This window comes from Myotis brandtii, unplaced genomic scaffold (genome assembly GCF_000412655.1).
Source record: "Myotis brandtii unplaced genomic scaffold, ASM41265v1 scaffold6, whole genome shotgun sequence".
Classification (NCBI taxonomy): Eukaryota; Metazoa; Chordata; class Mammalia; order Chiroptera; family Vespertilionidae; genus Myotis; species Myotis brandtii.
Window position 1 is genome coordinate 3,196,715 of NW_005370271.1, and position 16,609 is coordinate 3,213,323.

Genomic DNA, 16,609 nt, shown 5'->3' on the forward strand with positions numbered 1-16,609 from the left:
CACATGCCCAGGTTGTGGCTCAGTCCCCAGAGGGAGGTGTACAGGAGGCAGCCGATCAATGTCTCTCTTTCATTAATGTTTCTATCTCTCCCTCTCCCTTCCTTTCTCTCTAAAAATCAATAAACATTAAAAATAAAAATAAATAAAAGTTGTGTTCTCTCTCTTCTAACCCATAATGGAGAACCTTTATATCTGAAATAGCATGTGTCAAGTATCTGCCCCTTTGGCCGTTGCTTAGTTTTTCATTTGTTGTATTGCCTGGTCCTCTCCAAGTGTTAACATTTCGGGAGAGGGGCTGAAGAGACTTGAGTCATGTGTCTGGAGGGATTCATATGGTGAAGCTCAGTGTTAGCAGGTGGAACAAATGTATTCAGCCACTGTATGTTCTGAGTCTAGTCGGAGTCCCCTACGTATGATTTCTTATCTGAGCTTCAGATTTAGGGTATTTTACATTTAGACTAACATCTAAATAATTGCCTTACACCTGACATAGCATTTGTCTCCACGTTTTGAAAAGTGTGGCATCTGGCCGTAACCAGTTTGGCTCAGTGGATAGAGCCTCGGCCTGTGGACTGAAAGGTCCCAGGTTCGATTCCGGTCAAGGGCATGTACCTTGGTTGCAGGCACGTCCCCAGTGGGGGGTGTGCAGGAGGCAGCTGGTCGATGTTTCTCTCTCATCGATGTTTCTGACTCTCTATCCCTCTCCCTTCCTTTCTGTAAAAAATCAATAAAATATATTTTAAAAAAAAGAAAAGAAAGAAAAGTGTGGCATCTGCAGAGATACAGCATCGTGAAATCCATGAGAGGGAACCATGTCTCCCGTCCACAGCTCTGCACAAGACCTAGTGCACAGGACTTACTCCAGAAGCACTTAATAAATGCCCTGATTACTGGGAGTGAGGGGCAGTGACCACCTAGGAAGAAAGTGTCCCAGAGCTATCAGCAACGCTCACCCCACACCCTCCCCTGTAATTAGGCAGAGTAAAAACACAGCCTCTTGGACATTTCTGTCCAATTGATAGCCAACACATTGCCCATATAATTAAATTCCCATCATGAGAATGACAACCATTGACCTACTTAAAACCAGGCGGCATCAGCTTCAGGGCTCACAGCCCCTGCAGGGTTTGCTTTGTAGAGGCAGCCTGTCTACTACTTGCTCCATTTACAAGTAGGTCCAAGGCAGCCCTTGGACAACTGGAGAACTGGCCTGGTTACAGACCCCTTACCAGGGTAAGCACCCTGGTCATCAGTGCCCTCACTGTCTTCAAGTCAGCATTCCCAACGGGTTCACATAGGTGTCCCAGGCTCTGTGTAGTAACAGCATCTAAAGATGACTGGTGCTGGCCACTTACTTTATTAATTTGTTTGTTCTGTTTGTTTTCCAGAATGTTATGGAACAGTTCAATCCCCGGCTACGAAATTTAATAAACCTAGGAAAAAATTATGAAAAAGCTGTTAATGGTAAGTCTGTCTGTTTTCTAAATTTATAAATATAGAGCACATATAAAAGCCATTCAGGCCCGGCCAGCGTGGCTCAGTGGTTGAGCATAGACCTATGAACCAGGAGGTCACGGTTCGATTCCCAGTCAGGGAACATGCCCAGGTTGTGGGCTCAATCCCCAGTGTGGGGCATGCAGGTGGCAGCCAATCAATGATTCTCTCTCATCATTGATGTTTCTCTCTCCCTCTCCCTTCCTCTCTGAAATAAATTAAAAAATATATATATTTTTAAAAGCCATTCAGTAAATATTTTACTTAATTATTTTTAGATGCTTGATTTTAAATTTTTAAAATATCTTTAAATTGGTAGAAATTATTTACAAATAATTTAATCTACAAAACTTGGCAATAATAGGATATTAGTATATTTGAAATGAGTACATTAAATAATAAGCTACTATGAGTTATGTACAAGTATTTTCTTTTTTTTGTTTTGTTAATCCTCACCAAAGACATTTTTTCCATTGATTTCTTTTCTTTTCTTTTTTTTTTTAAACAGAGAGAGAGAGAGAGTGGAAGGGAGGGAGGGGGGTGGAGAGAGAGAGAGAAACTTCAATGTGAGAGAGACACAGAGATTGGTTGCCTCCTGCACGAGCCCCAACTGAGGCCGGGGATCCAACCTGCAACCCTGGTATTCGCCTTTGACCAGGAATCAAACCCACAACCCTCGGTGCTCTGGCCATGCTCTAACCACTTAGTCACACTGGCCAGAGCTGCTATGTATTTTAATGATTAAATCATACTTTTTGACATGGTTCAGTCTTTATCAATGCCAAAAACATGTTTTCTACTTTTTCAACCAAATTATTTATGAACTAATAACATTTAAAATGTATACTTAAAATATTGATGTTCGTATCCCGCAGCAAAGAAATTATTCTCCTTTTACTTATGTAGAAGAATTTCTTGCCTTTGAGTATATCCCTTTTGATGATTATGTGAGAAGTTAAACGTTTAGCCTAAATGGAAAAACATCTAAATTAAAGATTGAACGTAGATTCTCAATTTATAATGAGTGCTTTCTTCAAAATGAATGTGAGCACTCTCTCTGAGAACCAGTTTGTCTGCTATTTTGAAGAGATTTCATTGGAGGAAACTGGCATGCATCTCCACATGTGTTTTCCTGCTAAAAGGTGAGTGTTGTCAGTGATCACCTTAAAAACTGGAGGTGCTAACAAACACCAAATTCTAACCTGGTCAGAACAGTTTTCCCTTGGTAGCAATCATCACCCCCAAAATACTCAGACCCAGTTTCACCCTCTAGCAGGGTTCATTAAGGCCCCCAAGGAGCATAAGTAGAGCACTCAGTGTCTAATGGTTAGGTTTGAAAAAGACTTCAGATATAGCTCTTATTTTTCTCCTTCACCATGCCCCACCTTTGGGTGCTTCCTGCTGGTATTTTGAAAATAAACCTGTGGCCTCACACACTTTCCACATGAGCATGCCCCAGGTAAGGGGGGTTGCTGACTAGACTCTTGATGATGGGTGCCCCGTTGTGGTAGTTGCTGGAGAAGTAGGCTGCTTATTTACTTCTGCATCTCTGTGCCGTTTGCCGGATGTTTCCAGCGTCAGGAAGTGCAACAGGCCTAGGACTTGTTCCCTCACCCTTCAGCAGTATCAGTGACTCCAGTGACTTCTGCAGGTGCCCCCTCCCTCCTTCAAAGAGCAGGACCTTGCTCAGCTGACTCTCCCTTGGTGACTGCTTAGTCACAAGGCTGCAAAGTCATTGCTGGAGATGCCCCTGGGAAGGGAATCACCAGGACCTGCAGTGATTTTCCTTCTAGCATTTGCTGCCTCAGGTAGTTTTACAAGGTGACTCAGTGAATAACCTGCCACTTAGCCTCCTGCTAAAAAGGCTTCTCCCCAAAGGGCTCATCACTTTAACACCTTCTGGGGGCTATTCCACACTTCCGAAGGTGTTTCCAGAATTAATGCAGGCCATCTAGGCTTTGCTGGGCTTTGAGATATTTAGATAAATTTGTAAAGTCCTTAGGAAGGATTTTTACTATATTAAAGAGGCCAGATGTGCAGTCAGCAGTTCAGTTATAACTCAAGATAACATGCACAGCTAACGACAAGCACAGGATGAGCAGGCAGGAGGCCTTGTAGGAGCTGAGCTAGCAGATAGATATTAGGTTTTAGTAGGCAGATGGCTGCATAGAGCACTTCAGGCAGAAAAGACAGTATCCAAGCCAGACCTGGGGTCCACACTGGCATGGGTAAGACAACAATAGTTTATTATTTCTCATGGTCATATAAAGGCAGTGCAGTTCTCTGGGCCCCTCAGTCTGACTCCTGCAGCTACAGTCACCTGGAATAGGCTGTGGCTCACTCCCTCCTGCAAGAGTGCAGGCCCCTGTGGGAGTTACACTAGCTGCTCCCCCCATTGTCCAAAGCAACCCACCCATCAGTGTGTAGAAGACTACACAGGCTGGAAATTCTGGGAGGTGTGATTTTTTTGAAGGCCATTACTTAAAAATCTATGATGAACTCTGGACTGTGGGCTTAACTCTTGAGCAGTGGGAGGCCCATAAGGTTTTTTGAGTGAAACTGTAACCTAATGAAATCATATTTTAAGGAAAAATCATCTGGTAGAAGTATGTAAATTAGATTGATGAAGTAGTTGGTTAACCACTAAAATAGCACTAATATGAGAGTGATGTCAGTATGATGGCAGAATAAGAAGACTCCATTGTTTCTCCCCTTCAATTTACAAGTCAGACAACTATAACCCCACAAAGATTCCCCTGTTCAGCACACAGACACACCTGAAAGAGCCACATATTGGGACATCTCCAGGTGGGTATACTGGAGGCATGACAGGAGGAAGGACAGGGACTGTAGCCTCGGACAAAGTTCAACACCCACCGCTGCTTAGGCTAGTGTGGTAGCGAGGGGAGGAGCTGAGCTGCAGTTTAAGAAGGACAGAAGCAGTTTATCTCCCTGAAAAGGCATCTCCTTTCCTTGTTCCCCATCATAGCAGAACCAGGTAGAGGTGTCTGGGAAGTGGGGGGCCAACAGCCCTAACTGGACCGGTGGAGCAGAACTGCTAGATCACAGACTTGCCTCCTCTCCCCAACACACCCTGGTAAAGCCCAGCAATGCCAAAAACACAGCAGAAAAAGGAGGTAGCTCTGAGAGCTCACAAAGCCATTCCCCTATCACAGTGGAGGTGCTTCATAACCAAGATGAGCTGGTCACAGAGAGGACACCCATGATCCCAGAGGTGCAAACAGTGCAAGAGAAAACATAAACTTGCAATGTAGCACCACCTACTGGAAAACAAAAGAAAGCACCCTACCTATCAACTGGCTGAATTGTTGAGAGCAAAACAGTATCTAAGAAGAGAGCATTACCCCAAAGAAATAGTCCACAAAGAAATGTCTCCAGTCCACTCCCCTTCATGAAGCAGTATGAACCCTTGCATACTGCTTGATGGGCAAGAAATAGTCCATCAAGCACCATGAACAACCAACGTACACGGAAGCATAGAAAGAAAATGAAAAGTGAAATCATATCAAAGTAATGGAAGACAGTGATGTAAATAACAGAGAATTCAAGATTGCAGTTATGGGTCTAGCTGGTTTGGATTCATGAATAGAGCATCGGCCTGTGGACTGAAGGGTAAACCAAGTTTAATTACAGTCAAAGGCACGTACCTTGGTTGCAGGCTCAATCCCTGGCCCTGATCAGGGCATGTGCAGGAGGCAACCAATCAATGTATCTCTCTCACACTGATGTTTCTCTCTCTGTCTCTCCCCCTCCCTTCTACTCTCTCTAAAAATCAATGAAAAAATTTCCTTGGGTGAGGATTAACAACAACAACAAAAAAGATTGTAGTTATGAAGAAACTCAAGGATATACAAGAAAACTCAGAAAGGTAGTTTACTGAACTCAAGAATAAAGTTAATGAACAAAAGGAGTACTTGACCAAAGAGGTTGAAATTATAAAAAAGAACCACACAGAAATTCTGGAGCTGAATAAATGAAGTGAATAATATATTAGAGAGCATTGGAAATAGAGCAGTCCAGATGGAAGAGAGAATTAGCAAACTCAAAGATAAAAACCTAAAAGTGATCCAGGAGAAAGAAGAGAGGACTAAGAGTTTAAGAAAAGGAAAAATCTCTAGGAGAACTATCTCACTTCACTGGACAGAGCAACCTAAGGATAATAGATGTATCAGGAGGAGGAGAGAGGGAGAAGAGAATAGTCTGCTCAAGTTGCAAGCTCAAAATCAATATACAAAATCTGTTGTATTCCTAATACTCGCCACAGAATATGAGGAAGAGAAATAAAGAAGACAGTCCCATTTACAACTGCAACATAAGGATAAAATACCTAGGAATAAACTTAACAGAGAAGGGGAAGGACCTGTACAATACATTGTTAAAAGAAATTGAAGAAGACACAAAGAAGTGGAAAGATGATCCGTGTTCATTGGTTAGAAGGATTAACATTGTTAAAGTGGCCGTATTACCTAGTCCAATATACAGATTTAATGCAATCCCCATCAAAATCCTAATGACATTTTTTGCAGAAATAGAACAAAAAATACTCAGATTACCCTAGCCGGATTTGGCTCATTGGATAGAACGTCGGACTGTGGACTGAAGGGTCCCGGGTTCAATTCCAGTCAAGGGTACATGACTGGCTTGCAGGCTTGATCCCCAGTAGGGGTTGTGCAGGAGGCAGCCAATCAATGATTCTCTCTCATCATTGATGTTTCTATCTTTCTCTCCTTCTCCCTTTCTGAAATCAATAAAAATATATTTTTTAAAAACCTCAGATTTGTCTGGAGCCACAAAAGACCTCGAATAGCCAAAGCAATACTGAGAAAAAAGAACAAAGCTGGAGGTATCCAACCTCCCTAACTTCAAACTATACTACAAAGCTAAAATGATCAAAACACTCTGGTATTGGCAGAAAAACAGACCCACAGACCAATGGGACAGACTTGAGAGCCCAGAAATAAACCCATGTATATATAAGCAACTACTTTTCAACAAAGGAGCCAAAAACATACCATGGAAAAAAGGAAAGTCTCTTCAATAAATGGTGTTAGGAAAACTGGAAAGCCACATGCAAAAGAATGAAATTATGCTGTTATTTGACACTATATTAAAATTTTTTAACAAAATAATTTAAAAGGCCTGAGAATAAAATACATAGAAGAAAACATAGGCACTAAATTTATGGAACTTGGTCTCAGAGGGTTATTTTGTGAACTTGACTCCAAAGACAAGGGAAGTAAAAAAAATATTAATGAGTAAAACTGCATCAAACTAAAAAGCTTCTGCACAGCAAAAGAAACAGTCAACAAAACTAGAAGGCAGCCAGCTGTTTGGGAGATCTTTTCAAACAATATCCAAAATATATAAAGAACTCCTGCAACTCAACAACAATAAAAAATAATTCAATGTAAAAGTGGGCAGAGTGTCTAAAGAGTGTCTAAATAGACACTTTTCCAAGGAAGACAGTAGATACAGGAAGAGACACTCAACAGTACTAGTTATAAGAGAAATGCAAATCAAAATATGATCAGATACCATCTCACATCTTTTAGAATGGCGATTATCAATAAAATAAGAAACAAGTGTTGGAGAGGACATGGAAAAAAGGGAACCCTTGTATACTGCTGGTGGAATGTAAATTGGTGCAGCTACTATGGAAAATAGTATAGAGGTTCCTCAGAAAATTAAGAATGGAACTACCATATGACCCAGCAATCCCTCTTCTGGGTATCTACTCCCCAAAATTTGAAAACACTTATTTGTAAAGATGTGTGTACCCCTATATTTATTGTAGCATTATTCATAATAGTCAAGACATGGAATCAACCTAAGTATCTTTTGAAGATGATTGAATAAAAAAGATATGGGACATATATACAATGGAATACTACTTACCCATAAAAAATATGAAATATTGCCATTTGCAAAAATACTTGCAAAAACGGGTGGATCTTGAGAATATTTTCCTAAGTGAAATAAGTCAGATGGAAAAGGGGAAGAACCATATGATGTTACTCATATGTGGGATATAAATAAAAAAACAACAAACACACTCATAGTTACAACAGAGTGGTGGTTACCAGAGGGGAAATAGGATAGGGGAGGTCGAAGAGGGCAGAGGGGTTCAAAAACACATGGTGACTAGGAGGCTAGTCACCTCAGGTGGTGAGCACATAATAGAGTATACAGATGTCATATTAAGAAGTTGTAGACCTGCAATTTAAATAATGTAATTAACCAATGTTAACCCCCAAAGTTTAAATACATAAAATAGAACTAATATTCTTCACTCCTTAAAACAATAAGTGGTAGAAAATCTCTTCATGTATTCACAGAGGGAAGCAAAATTAGGAAAATTTTTTATTCCTTATTCTGGATAAATTATATAATTTTGAAAGGTAATTCAACTTTATCATAAAATCAAGGATATTTTACTAGAATAAGAAGGTTAAATAGTTTTAAACATAAGTGAACAGATAATGAAAAATTTTATTTCCATGTGTGGATTCAGACCAAAAATTTTAAGTATTGTACAATCCTGTATACCATTCTCCCACAAATTTGCATTTCAGCTTATTAGTACCTTGCCATTTAAAATCTTTGTGCTAAAATATTGTGTATATTACCTTGACAGTTTGCTGGCTACGAACTTGTTTTTAGGTGCTGTTATCCCTTTCTCAGTTCTGAGGCCAAAGAATCAAAAAACACTGTAATTCAGAGCTGAGGAAGTGAAGTGCCTTAGCTGGCATTGTGTGCACGCCCTCTGCCTTGCCATTGACCTTGGGAAGGACCCAGAATGTCTCCAGTCCACTCCCCTTCATGAAACCGGGCGCAGCTAGAACAACTCAAGCAATGACTTGGAAAGTCTACACAAATGCGACTTATTATTGTTCTTCCTATGATTCTACTTTAAGGTCATCCTCAGTCTTATGAAATAACTGTATGGTAGAACATTATGTTTTCTGAACTTGTATACATAGATAGTAAAAGCTGCAACTTTTTAAAATTTATCTTTATTGTTGAAAGTATTACAGATTTCCCCTTTATCCCCCCAGTGACCTCCAGCCCTCCTTCCCGCCCAGGCCTGTCTGTGTCCATGGGTCATGCATATATGCACATAGCGTTTATGTTAGGAATACATCCATCCTAGAACTGGCATCAGGAGCAGGCAGGGCCTCCTCTAGACTTCCAGTGCCTGCACGGCACGCAGTTCCCTGGGGCTGGTCATAGGCACGGGTCCCGTGGTGCTGTCAGTGGTGGGGCCTCTGCCCAGCACAGCTATTGGGCACACGCCCTACCTTCCCAGAGCCAAAGGGACTGCGAGATGCTTGGAAGAAAACCTCTGTGTCGCTTCCTCTTCTCATCTAAGTGATGATTTTGTGTGTCACCTTCCCTGTCTAGCTATGATCCTGGCGGGGAAAGCCTACTACGATGGAGTGGCCAAGATTGGTGAGATTGCCACCGGGTCCCCTGTGTCGACAGAGCTGGGTGAGCTGATCGTCATTATGTGTAAACCCCGCTCGGCTGGAACAGCGGTTTCGGGGCCCTTCATCCTGCGAGTGCTGATAAGAACGTGTGAATGGTGCAAATCGGGACTAGAAAGGAGAGCTAGCCCAGCACCCCAGTGTGGCCACTTCTGGGATGATCAAGTTCACTGTGGTGTGTCGAAGGTGGAGGCTTAGAGGGCAGGCCAAAGCCTGTGCCCTGCCTCCCTGCTCCTTAGGAATTGGGCTTCTGCCCCTGAGGCTTGGGCTCAGCCCTTCCCCCTGAAGCCCAAAGCCCAGGGAGCTTTGACCTACATTCTCAACTGAAGGAGCTGGGCGGGTTCTGGTCTGGCGAGAGGGTTTCCTGTGACTCACCTATCAGAGAGTCAGCCCTTTGCGTTCTGTTCTTGGCTCTCCCTGCTTCCACAGTTGCTTCTCAGTTGTGATTTTTCCGGTCTTGCTGGTATGAATTGGTCTCCTGTGCACACGCGAGGGCAGCCACACCCTCAGTGGTGCCAGCTGCCAGGGGAATCTATCTGGGTTTCTATTTACAGAGCCAGTTCCTCCTGGCCCATCTCCTAAGGGGGAAAGGTCCATTTTTTTTTTTTTGTCACTAGCCCCACACATAACCATCAGTTTTAAAACTTGTCAAATATGTTTTATAAAGGGTCAATTTTTGACTTCAAAATGCTCTAATTTGGAAGGTTGAGAAAGCCAGAGGCAAAGATTGGTAAAGTGTGTGCCTGATGAAAGAAAAGGGGGTCTGTCTCCCGTTAAAGGTGGAGAGGGAAGCAGAGAGCATACACTTTAAAGTTCATGTAACTCACCCCATTTCTACGTCAGGTGTCTCGAGGGTTTGCAGCATTGCTTGGAAAACACCATAAAAGTGAAGGAAAAATCTGAGGTGTGGTGACAGGGCTGGGGCTGGAGACTGGGCTGCTGGCTGTGAAGTGGGTCTGGGTGCTCGTTAACATTCTCTGACTTAAAAATTGGGTTTTGTACTTGTAGCATTTATTGTCTTAGAACCTGGAGATGAAGCCTAAGCCTGAAGGGGTGCTGTATGATGGATAAGTCAGTACTGTATTTAACAGAATCAATTACACACAGAAAATTTTTAGAACCCTCCCTGACTTGGGTTCTGTTGGCTCTGTAGGTTCTGGCGAGGCCTAAACTAGAGTAACTCTGTCCTGAGCAGGGTCAGTGTGATAAACTATTCACTGGGACATGGAGGGGTGCCTTCGATGTTTATAGGGTTCCAAAATATAGGACTAAATGAAAAAGAAACATCCTATATGGGGAAACATGCATGACCCTCACATTAAAACTCAGGATGCTCTGACTCACCGTTGCTCAGTTTGCCGATTTTGTTTTATGGTTCTGGCCACTGTTTAAATAAGACTTCTGTTCCACACCTTGTTTTATTCAGCTGTGAGTTCATAATGTTGAATCAGCTATTTCCACAGCAACCCGTGTTGTTATGAACACAGGCTTAAAACTTCCATTCCAGTAAGGAAAGTATGTTGCACTGGTGGAGTTTCATGTGGATATGTGTTTTATTCAGAGGGAATGGAAGTAACTTTTGTTGGGTGTTATTTTTGTTTCAAGTTGTCCTTCTGCTTATATTTGTTATCTCATATGGTTATTAATTTTCTATTCATTTATATCAACTCCATGGTAAAGTTTTGTCCTAGTAAGAGTTGCTTTCGGAGGCCAATATTTTTTTATTTGCTTAGTTCATTTTATTGTTAGTTTAGACTAAAATACTTCCCTATACCTGTTTAAATTCCCTGTATGGAAGTGTAGTGGAAAATTCATAGGAAAAAGAGAAAGACCTAAGTTAGATCGTATTTTTCTCACTTTTCTAGATTTTATTGATATCCTTTTCTCCAAAGAAAAGCAGTGGGTTTAGTATCTAAGCGCTTGGGTTTAGTAGGCATGAGCAGCGTGATCCTAGCAACCACAACCATGTAAGAAGCTTGAGAGCTTAACCATCTTGCCTTGTTGGGAGCAATGAGCAAACAACAAAAAGCCAGAAACCAGAGGTCTGTAGTCAGGATTTGGCAGGTAAAATATTTTAATCCCCTGTGTTTAATTGGTATGTAGTAAGTCATGTGACTCAGGTTGTCAGGGTGTGTGCCTGCGGTCACATACATAAGTCAAAGAACTGGACTCATTTAAAAGGGGAAACTGAGCCCTAGCCTGTTTGGCTCAGTGGATAGAGTGTCAGCCCTCGGACTGAAGGGTCCCGTGTTCGATTCTGGTCAAGGGGCACATACCTCGGTTACAGGCTCAATCCCTGGCCCAGGTCAGGACTCGTGTGGGAGGCAACCAAATGATGTGTCTTTCTTACATCGATGTTTCTCTCTATTTCTCCTCCTCCACTCTCTCTAAAAGTTAATGGAAAAATATCCTCGGGTGAGGATTAACAAAACTGAAATGCATGCAAAACTTCCAGTTTTGTCCCTAAATCAAACAACACTTATTTTTAAAAACTTAGAAAATATTGAAAAGGTAGAAAGGAAAAACACATGGTCAGTGGGAAATGTTTTGGCAAAATATTTAAAAGAAACTTTGAACCTGTTTTAGCATCCTTAAAGCATACAAAAATAAAACTTGTTCTCATTTATTTCTCAAGGAATAACAGGAGACTTTCTTTGGGGAGTTGATGAGTTTGCTTTGAGATCCTTACAGCTCACCATTACATAAATTTAGACTGTTATTTTGTTCCCATTTAGTCAGCTATTACATTATTTTGAATTTGAATTGCTTATTAAATTGTTTGGGCCAGTTTCTTAAATTGGGCACAAAACGGAAGTTTTTTGTCCCCTCAGAATATTAATGTCCACTAGGGAACATTAAAAAATCATAGGTTTCTTTTGTTATTAATAGAATGTTTATAGGTCTTGCAATTTAAAAAATATATATTTATTACAGTTTTGCCCCGTTGATACTCAGAATTCAACTTGATGGTCTTAGGTCTTAAAAAAAAAAAAGCAGGAGAAAATTTGAAATATTTTAAAGGAAGTGTTATGAATTCACAAAAATATTAATATAATCCTAAGGTTTAGGTAAAGGAATTCATACCCGAGTTGATGAGAGAGCTAAGTTGAGCCAGAGCAGTTATTATTGACCCAAACCACTTATCTTTTCATTGCAAGTTTGACTCACTTTAAAGAGATTAAAATCCATCCCACAAAAACAGAAAACAATGAATAGGGAATTTATTTTATTTGGTGAACATAGCACCTGCTGAGTGCCAGGCACTGTTCTGAGCGCCTTGTAGATACTGACTCCTCTCCTCATCACACAGCCCTCTGAAGCACCTGCCATTGTCTCCATTTTACAGGCGGGGAAACGGGCTCAAAGGGAGTAACTGCTGAGGTCACCCAGCCGGTTAATGGCCAGTTAATTCGACGCAGGCAGTCTGCCAGCTCTGTGCCTAGCGCATCGACTTAATTGTGTATATGTCCAAAGATGTGCTTTTTCTGACGGGCTTTATTTTGAGGCAGTGAAGCTGACCCTGCCCAGTGTGGCTCAGCAGGTAAAAGGCTGTGTTAAATAGCCCACCACCGAATGGTCTGCGACGGACCCGGCATGTGTAAGTCTGTATTTTGTGTTTCCTTAAGACATAATCGGAGTTCTAAGAAAAGCATTCCTTCTCCCAGCTTTGAAGTAACTCAATGTGGAAATGATGTTCTACACTTAGTAAAAGGAACTACAGATGTAAAAGCTAAGCTGTCGAATCAAGGTGCCTCCGTTTCACATCTAGTGCCTCCTGAGTGTAACTTGCTACATCGCTGCCCATGTTTCAATACACTTGATTGTACCTGCCCATTCTCATAACGCTTTGAATTTTGAAGTGTGTGCAGAGCTAATTGTCTTGTTTAAACCCAATTTTCACAATGATTCAAATTGGTCTTTTTCTTCTTGAAAAATATTGTGTGTCCTATCAACTCAGGATGGGGAGAATGTAGCGGCCCTTGTTCTCATGCTCTCTGCCCATAGCCAGGAACAGCCGCTCAGGGGTCCTAGCAGCCATACCGGCCGCAGGGAGAGGTGGTGGCTCAGGCCCAGGGGGCGCCGCCTCCCCACTGCCGCTGTTAATGTTCACGAGAGCCACTCACTCGCATCCTCTTACAGATGGGCGGTTCCTACTCTGTGGCACTGTGCTGGGCCTTGAAGTATGTGTAGGAAACAAAACCACTGAGTTCTGACACACAAACCAAGGAAGGCAAGAAAGGGTGACTCAGGTCTGATGCACAGGAAACTGCAAAGGGAGGTGGCCCCTGTGACAGGCTGAGGAAGGAGGACCCGGAAGATGGGTATGGATAGAATCATGACATGAATGAGGCCTGGCCTGGTGCACGTTCCCAAGCCCATGGTGATGTAACAGTAGAGAGGGACAGCCATGGCTGGGTTACATTCTGAAAGTGACATTCTGAAAGTTTGGGGGTGACTGCACTTCCTCTGGTGCTCTTTCCTATAAAAGTATTAAAAAGTAAGGATGCCAACAAGCCCATGAAAAGATGCTCAACATCGTCAGCCACTAGGGAAATGCAAATCGCAACCACAATGAGATACCAGTTCACATCCGACATAGTGACTGTCATTAAAGAGGCAGATGATAACAGTGTTGGCAGAGATAAGTCGAGTCCTCACACATTGCTGGCAGGCATGTAAAATGGAGCAGCTGCCTCGGAAAAGAGCCTGCCAGTGCCTCAGTTTAAACAGTTGCCACAGGACCCAGCAATGCCATTTCTTTTTCTTTTTTTTTAACCTTATTTTTTTTATTGATTTCAGAGAGGAAGGGAGAGGGAGAGAGTAATAGAAACATCAATGATGAGAGAGAATCATTGATTGGTTGCAACTCAGGCATGTGCCCTTGACCAGAATCGAACCTGGGACCCTTCAGTCCGCAGGCTGATGCTCTATCCACTGAGCCAAACTTGTTAGGGCCAGCAATGCCATTTCTTAGATACTATTCCAGAGATATGACACCTGTGCCCACACAGAATCTAGGCAGCACTATTCACAACAGCCAGAGGTGGAAACACCTCACACGTCCAGCAGCTGGTGGATAAACAACATATAGCATAGCCACACGTGGGAATATATTCAGTAATACGAAAATGACGTACAGATCCACACTCCAGCATGCCCAATGAAAGCAGGCAGGCTGAACAGTCACGTGTGTATGATTCCATGCATGTGAAATGTCCACCCAGCAGACCCTTACGAGATGGGAAGCAGGTGGCGGCTGCCAGGGCTGCGGGGCGGAGAGGTTGGGAAAGGCTTAGCGGGTGCAGGTTTTTCTTCTCAGGCAGTGGAATGGCTTTGAACTGGATGATGGTGATGGTTGTACAATATTGTGAATATGCTGAATGTCACTATTGGTAAATTATGTGTATTTTGTCACCAAAAATAAAAAAGAAGGAAAGAGAAGAAACAACCAAAAAGCATAATTGCCGCTTCTGAGAAGTTCCCAGTGTGGGGTGTCTTAGTTAATTCACACTAAATGTAATAGACGGTAATGACTCAAAAGGCTGTGGCACCCATTCCCCAGCCCCCTGGAATATGCAGGCAGCCCAGCGGCACTGTTACTGACCTCCAGTCATGGCCTCATTCTCCTCAGCTTTTCACCAGAGAAATGGAATACCTGAAGTAGAACCCAGCTTGGTCAGAAATCTTTCAGACAGTTCAGCTCGCTCTGTGCTTTGCAGCATGTCCCCGTGTGCTGCCTTGTAGCCACTGCGTAACCCCGTGAGAGCCGTCGTTGGCCCCGCACAGTGTGAATAACACAGCAAGTGGGTTTTGTTGGCATGACTGGAAATGCAGCAGTCCTCGGGGGTGGGGGTATGGTCCTTTAGCAGCGTCTGTTGTAGGGACATTCTGGAGGGGAGGTGGCACTTATAACGAATGTGCCAGCCCTTGCCCTGCTCAGCAAAATTGGTGAGGCAAGGCTGTGAGAGCTAGATACACTCTAGGACAGCGGTCGCCAACCTTTCGGACCTCACAGACCATCAGTGGTCCTCGGACTACTGGTTGGTGACCGCTGCTCTAGGATGAGCTTAAAATGTTTGTTGAGCAACTAAAAGAGTGTATCAGACCCGGGGGTTGGGCTCTTCCATTCAGACTCTGTGAACCAGGTTTCTCTGGGCCCTCTTGAAACCATGGCTGTCATTTACAGCATTAATAAACTTGGTCCAGCCCTGACCAGGTTTATCAGTTGGATGGAGCATTGTCCCGCTAGAACAAGGTTGCAGGTTTAATTCCCGGTCAGGGCACATGCCCGGGTTACAGGCTCGATCCCTAGTGTGGGGTGTACAGGAGGCAGCCAATCAATGATTCTCTCTCATCATTGTTTCTATCTCTCTCTCCCTCTCCCTCTCCCTTCCTCTCTGAAATCAATAAAAAAAATATTTAAAAATATATTTTAGGAGCATGGGTTCACAGATAAAATAAAAATTACAAGGTGACCACAGAGGCAAATTACATGGCAAGCTCTTTACAACTAAGACCTGGACTCTGTCCAGAATGAGCCTCTTCCTGTAACTCGAAGGCTGTGAAGCTGATGTACATGTGAGGCAAGTGCTCATGACTCAGGCCACAGCTAGCAGCAGCAGCTTCCATTGTTGCAACAAAAGAAATGTGTGACTGAATGAGGTCTGTTCTCTGCATAGATATTGAATATTTTAATCTCATCTCACTTGTATTCTCTACCTAGTCTTCACCCGAGGATATTTTTTCCATTGATTTGAGGGAGGGGAGAGACAAAGAGATATCGATGTGAGAGAGACACATCAATTGGTTGCCTTCCACGGGGCTGGGGATCAACCTGCAACCAGGTGCGTGCCCTTGACCAGGAATTGAACTCAAGACCCTTTGGTGCGTGGGCTAACACTCTAACCATTAGGTAACAACAGCCAGGGCAACATATAAATCTATTAAAATAGCTTATGAGTCCTTTAAGAAGTTTAGAACTATACTTTGATTTTATAATGAGTATAAAAATGTACTTCATTTTTTAAAAATTACTAAAAATAAAACTAATAAACAGTTTCTATATTATTTTAAAATATCTCTTTTTTACATAATTAAAATCTGTGGCTATATGAAAACTTTTGTGCACTGCTTTTCAAAGTTTAGCATCCCATTCATATTTCTTTGAATTCATATGTCACTCATTTACTCATCATGTTTTATCACTGCCTACATTTCCCTTCTTTACATTTTCCTCTGTTGGTGCTGCGGTGGAGTCCCAGCTCTGTGAAGAGGGTGGCACTATGGTGCCAGGACCAATACGGGGTTTGTTTCTGATTTTTTTTTTTTGTCATAAAAGATGGCTTTTAATTAGTAAGTAAACAAACATGGAAAAAATTCAACCATTACTACTTAAAGTAATATGCATTAAAACAATGAGATACTTGTTAAATTAGACAAAGTGTTAAGATAATTCAAAACATTGACAGGAAAAAAAATGTGGATTGTTACTATATATAAAGGAAGAGGGACTTAGTTGGGGGACTACTTCAATATACCAATCATTTCTCTGATTGTTTAAAATTTACATTTTTAAGTTAACGATTTGTAGATGCTACCTATGAAATTCT

General features: G+C 42.3%; 1 protein-coding gene across 5 annotated transcripts in view; it reads left to right on the top strand.

Annotated features, from left to right (window-relative positions):
* The window catches only part of BAIAP2L1 (BAI1-associated protein 2-like 1), a 76,010-nt gene that overhangs the window by 23,541 nt on the left and 35,860 nt on the right, over positions 1–16,609 (top strand). For 4 of the 5 annotated variants that reach the window (XM_014550345.1, XM_014550347.1, XM_005879406.2 and 1 more), the window contains exons 2-3: positions 1,389–1,464; positions 8,917–9,003. In XM_014550345.1, coding sequence (XP_014405831.1) covers positions 1,389–1,464; positions 8,917–9,003 — 163 coding nt within the window. The remainder of the gene's footprint in view (positions 1–1,388; positions 1,465–8,916; positions 9,004–16,609) is intronic. The other variant, XM_014550346.1, reaches the window with a different exon arrangement.